Consider the following 6,281-nt stretch of genomic DNA (forward strand, 5'->3'; position numbering starts at 1 on the left):
TCACGTAGGCGGTCTAAAAAAATTGATTGAAATATGCAACAACAAGAAAATCCTGAAAACAGCCATCATGGTGGAATCACATGACGTCTCACATCCGGTACCAGGGAGAGCGTTTTTTCTGTGGACGCGCGCAGAGCGGCAGCTCCCTCGTTTACCTTCATCATTATACCTCATGAGATCCCACAGCTCCGAATACTGATCTACAACCTCAGCCCCTGGCATGTAAAGATGTTCACATTTAAATAACGAGATGGTGCGGGTAGCAATACGACGCATTGTCAGCTGATACAAGCCTAACGTTTTTGTATTTTATCCATTTCATTTAAACACCACTTTTATGTTAAGAGGTATGCCCATTAACACAAAAAGTGAAACATGTATCAATATCATTGTCATGTGTATACATAAATATTAACGTTTGCTGCATAAAAAAGGGAATTATTGAATATTGAAACAAAGTGCAATGAGAACATACATTTATCTGTTGTATTTAAAAGCATCTCATGGAAATCTTACCTTATCTTTATTTGGTAAGGTCTGAGTTCTGCTTAATGTGTCTCCTCCGTTTATATTGATCAGTTCTCCGTCAACAGGCGGGAATTGTGGAGGGAACACTACTACATCACTCTTCAGTGTGTCTGAGCTAAAACACACGTCATACTGCTGAGTAGATTTAGAGTAAGACCAGCTCCCATCAGGGTGGGTGGTGATCATTGGGGCGCTGTACCTGCTGAAACTGTTGTCTGTCCGGTGGCATTTGACTGCTATCAAACTGATGAGACTCAGTAGAAAGATCACTGACACCGACACAATGGCGATCAGCAAATACAGGTTTAAAGCAGAGAAGCTGTCCTCCTTTGGCGGCACGTGTCGGAACTGAGTCTGAAGGTCTCCTGTGTTTTCAACCACAACGACATCAATAGACACAGTAGCAGTCAGGGAGGGCTCTCCGTTATCACAAACCAACACCACCAACGGGTGAGTTTTCAGGTCATTGTCACTCATCCGTCTCTTAGTCCTGATTTCACCGGTGCTGGTTCCGATCCGAAAGAGATCGGTTCCTTTGGGTTCAGAGATATGATAAGAAAGCAGTGCATTGTAACCAGAGTCTGCGTCTACGGCCCTGATTTTAGCCACAAAGTATCCCGCTTCAGCAGAGTAGGGAATGTTCTCACTGTTAACGGAGCCGTGTTCAGAATATGGGGCTAAAATCCCGGGACTGTTGTCATTCTCATCCAGGATGAAAACGTTCACTGTCACGTTACTGCTGAGGGGAGGAACTCCATCATCGGTGGCGTTGACTTTGATTTGAAACGTTTTAACCTCTTCAAAGTTAAAGGATTGCTGACTGACAATATCTCCCGTCACTGAGTTGATGTTAACAACTGATGAAATCTGAGTACTTTTCGATGAAATCCCTAACAGTGTGTATGATACTTTTGCATTTTCATCTGTATCGGGGTCCACTGCACTGATGGTGTAGATAGTAGCTCCAACTGGACTGTTCTCCTTCACATAAACACTAATGACTGGATCTGGGAATCGAGGCGCGTTGTCATTCACGTCAGAAACGTGCACAGCGATAACACTGGTGCTCGAGAGAGGCGGGCTCCCTTCATCACTGGCTATGATGGTGATGCTATACTCAGAGGCATGCTCTCTATCGAGAGGCCCATCCACAATCAAGGAATAATAATTTTTGTAGTTTTGTTTTAATTTAAATGGCACAGATCCTATTATTTTACAATTAGTTAGACCATTATTTCCGACATCTTTATCATTCACGGTAACCAGAGCGACGACCGTCCCTATTTGAGCATCCTCTTTTACTGGACTCATAAGAGACGTGATTATGATCTCCGGAATGTTGTCATTTACGTCGATTACTTCCAATAGCACTTTGCCGTGCACACTACGAGAAGGTGTGCCTTTGTCTTTTGCTTGAATACGAATGTCATAAGCACGGTTTTTCTCAAAATCGAGGTCCCCCTTTACCGTTATTTCTCCTGTTTGTGAATTAATATACAGCAAAACCCCAGGGTTAAATTTTCCCCTCTCGATAAACGAGTATATAATTTCACCGTTTATACCTTCATCTAAATCCGTAGCAGTTATAGTTAATATGGATGTCTGAAACGGAGCGTTTTCAGGGACCCGAGTCCTGTATAACGACTCACTAAATACGGGATTGTTGTCATTCACATCATTGACGTGAACGATTATTTGTAACGACCCCGATCGTGAAGGCTTCCCTCCATCGAAAGCAGATAATGTCAGATGGACAGTCGCCTGCTTTTCCCTGTCTAAAGGTTTCTGCAAAATCAACTCAGGAGAAATACTTTCCTCTTCCACACTTTGCACATCTAGTGAAAAATATTCATTTGGGCTCAGTTTATAGCTCTTTATCGAGTTACTGCCTATATCTGGATCGTTGGCTATAGGGAGCAGATACCGTTCACCAGTGAAAGAGGACTCCGAAACATGTAATGCCTTTACCTCTTCTTCAAAATGTGGTGCATTATCATTCACATCCACAACCTGAATTTCTATTCGATGTAAATGCGCAGGATGGCTTAATGTTGCCTCTATATTCAAAGAACATTTCAAGTTATTCTGGCAAAGCTGCTCTCGATCTATTCTATCAATAACGGAAAGAGCACCGGTTTTCAAATCCACGTCAAAATAAGACTTAGCGTTTCCTGATGTGATCCGTGTTTCCCTGTATTCCAGTTCTTGAAGGTTGATATTTAAATCCTTGGCCAGATTCCCCACAACCGTGCCTTTGTCCACTTCCTCGGAGACCGAGTAGGAAAGCTGAGCTGATGACGCGTAAAACGAACAAAGCAAAGCGACCATTTGTATCCAAAACGTGACTGCTATTCCTCGGCCCTCCATCGCTGTTACGACCGAAGTCAAACCGAATAAATACATATTTCAAAACAACACCTGTCCGGGGAAATAGTATAGACCACTACTCCAAGCGCTGTCGTCAGCATCTCATCGCCACTCGCCTTTCTCCTCTCAAAGCATCGCTGGGTAGGCCTACTTTTCAGCAGAGGAGGAGTCTGCTATGAAGAAAACCGGTCACTAGCGACACCAGGCGTCAGTTCTAAGAACACATGTAAAGATACAGTAATTCATATAAAACGGAAATAAATACCAGTACTGTTATTTTTGGTCAATTGTACTGTTATCTAGAAAAAAACAACTGAAGAATTGTTGTCAAAGTTTAACATGAGAACAAATAACAATCAATACTGAGTGTAGCGACTACAGGAAACAAACTCAAAGTCACTGAGAGGCTGAGATTGGGCCTGGTTGCTAGATTAGCTGAGATCCCCAAAATACGTTTAAGTAACTTTTATTAAGGAAAATAATCAACTTATTAGAACGTAAACAATGTGTTTTAGTTAAGGTAGACCAAAATCAGCGACCAATTCACTCTCCCTTGAACAGGTGCTTCATATTAACTATGATGTCACTGCCCATAACCATGTGACCCATCAATATAACACTTTGAATACCACAATAATAAAAAAAAAATAACTGACCTCACGAATAACAATACCAAAAATGGTAGCCATCAAAGAGCTTATTAATATTATGTTCATTCATTCCTTATGTTCATTCATTCCTGGCTCCTGCACTAAGTGACATACCTCTATGTCCACAGCAGGAGTGATTTCAATGTAATAGAAGAGAGATGCATTAAATAGAGAGAATATCATGAAAGTAACACGATAAATGACTCATGGGTGGAACAGCCTATTTAACACATGTTTAGGATGTTGTTTAACTATTGAAACAAGATCTCCAGTCACAGAAGAAGTATGTGCTCAAGAGGGCAAGACCAGACACAGGCTTTAGGCTTTAGGCTTCAAACAAAAATGATTATTATGTTGTTCAACAAATAGTTGAAGAGTCAATATGATGGCATATATATCTTACCTTCTCGTGATTGGGCAAAGTCTGAGTCCTGCTTAAAGTGTCTTCTCCGTTTATACTGATCAGTTCTCCATCAACAGGCGGGAATTGAGGAGGGAACACTACTACGTCACTCTTCAGTGTGTCTGAGCTGAAACACACGTCATACTGCTGAGTAGATTTAGAGTAAGACCAGCTCCCGTCAGGGTGGGTGGTGATCATTGGGGCGCTGTACCTGCTGAAACTGTTGTCTGTCCGGTGGCATTTGACTGCTATTAAACTGATGAGACTCAGTAGAAAGATCACTGACACCGACGCAATGGCGATCAGCAAATACAGGTTTAAAGCAGAGAAGCTGTCCTCCTTTAGAGGCACGTGTCTGAACTGAGTCTGAAGGTCAACTGTGTTTTCAACCACAACGACATCAATAGACACAGTAGCAGTCAGGGAGGGCTCTCTGTTATCACAAACCAACACCACAAACGGGTGAGTTTTCAGGTCATTGTCACTCATCCGTCTCTTAGTCCTGATTTCACCGGTGCTGGTTCCGATCCGAAAGAGATTGGTTCCTTTGGGTTCAGAGATGTGATAAGAAAGCAGTGCATTGTAACCGGAGTCTGCGTCTAAGGCCCTGATTTTAGCCACAAAGTATCCCGCTTCAGCAGAGTAGGGAATGTTCTCACTGTTAACGGAGCCGTGTTCAGAATAGGGGGCTAAAATCCCGGGACTGTTGTCATTCTCATCCAGGATAAAGAAGTTGACTAACGTTGCTACTGAGTTGAGGATCACTAGAGTCTGTGACCTGCGCTTTGAAGCTGAACATCTTTATGTCTTCATAATTAAAAGACTGCAATGTGACAATATCACCAGTCTCGGAGTTTATATTCACAGCTGATAACACTGGAATGTTAGTGGAGAGACTGCTTATTAACAAATAGGTTATTCTTGCGTTATACTCCGAATCCAAATTCATAGCATTTACTCTATAGACTACGGTACCTACGTCACTATTCTCCTTCACATACACATTCAAAAAGGGATCCACAAAGTGCGGCGCGTTGTCATTAACATCAGAAACATACACCATCAAATAACTGCTGGTGGAGAGAGGCGGGTCCCCGCCATCGCTGGACGAGATGGTGACGTTATACTGTGTAGCCGTCTCTCTGTCCAGAACCCCGTCTACCACTAAAGAAAAGTCGTTTTTATAGTTCGTTGCCAGCTTAAAGGGAAGAACACCCGCTAGCGTGCAGGTGGTGAGGCCATTCATCCCAATGTCCTTATCGCTTACGGTTACCAGAGCAATCACAGTTCCCCTTTCCGCGCTTTCTTTCACAGGGTTCCTAAGGGAAGTGATCGATACCTCCGGTGCGTTGTCATTGGCGTCTACCACCTCTATCAGTAGTTTACTATGAACACTGCGAGATCCAGGGCCTTTATCTCTGACCTGGACTCTTATGTCGTATGCAGGTATCTTTTCGTAATCCAAGATGCCGTTAACTTTGATTTCCCCTGTATTTGCATTGATATCAAATACAGTGGAAGGATCTACACTACCCCGTTTAATGAAAGAATACAGGAGCTCACCGTTGACTCCTTTGTCCAGATCTGATGCGTTTAGTTGTATAAGCCTCGTTCCATTTGAAGCATTTTCATTCACCCTCGCCTTATACAACGACTTACTAAACACGGGCGTGTTATCGTTCACATCAATCACATTAATTATTAGCTGCATTGTCCCCTTTTTGAATGGTTTTCCTCCGTCTACTGCGGTTAAAGTGAGTGTGATAACCGACTGTTTCTCCCGATCTAAAGCTTTCTGCAACACCAGCTCAGCGGACACGTTTTGCTCTTCGCCACTCTGTACGTCGTGGGAGAAATGTTCATTCTGGCTTAACTTGTAGCCCTTAACCGCGTTACTCACTATGTCTGTGTCAAATGCTATTGGAAGTAAATATCGCTCTCCCAATGATATCAACTCAGAAATGTTAAAAAACAGACGTTTTCTCCTCGAAAGTGGGTGCATTATCATTTATATCTAGGATATGAATTTCAATGCGATGGACGTTAACTGGATTGCTCAACAAAGCCTGAATTTTAAGCAAACATTTCTCCAGCTCGTTGCAAACATCCTCTCTGTCTATTCTGTCGGCGACCAAAAGGTTTCCAGTCCATAAATCCACATCAAAGTATATTCTACTGTACTCCGATACAATTTGGAGTTCTCTGGACTCCAAAGCATTCAGATTCAGTTGTAAATCCTTTGCAAGATTTCCCACAGTTGTTCCTTTCTTCATCTCCTCCAAAATAGAGTAAGAAATCTGAGCTGTACCGCAGTGACAAAAACAAAGCAAGAT

General features: G+C 42.5%; 1 protein-coding gene across 1 annotated transcript; it reads right to left on the reverse strand.

Annotated features, from left to right (window-relative positions):
• Positions 1 to 200: 200 nt before the first annotated feature.
• Positions 201 to 5,950, reverse strand: LOC307081609 (protocadherin alpha-3-like; the record flags this gene model as incomplete). The annotated part of the gene is made up of 3 exons (XM_079744857.1): positions 201 to 215; positions 517 to 2,172; positions 5,585 to 5,950. 3 exons carry the CDS (start codon positions 5,948 to 5,950, stop codon positions 201 to 203), a joined length of 2,037 nt encoding a protein of 678 aa, XP_079600983.1.
• Between the last annotated feature and the right edge of the window lie 331 nt (positions 5,951 to 6,281).

The sequence above is a fragment of the Pollachius pollachius genome, assembly GCF_949987615.1.
Source record: "Pollachius pollachius genome assembly, chromosome: 10".
Classification (NCBI taxonomy): domain Eukaryota; kingdom Metazoa; phylum Chordata; class Actinopteri; order Gadiformes; family Gadidae; genus Pollachius; species Pollachius pollachius.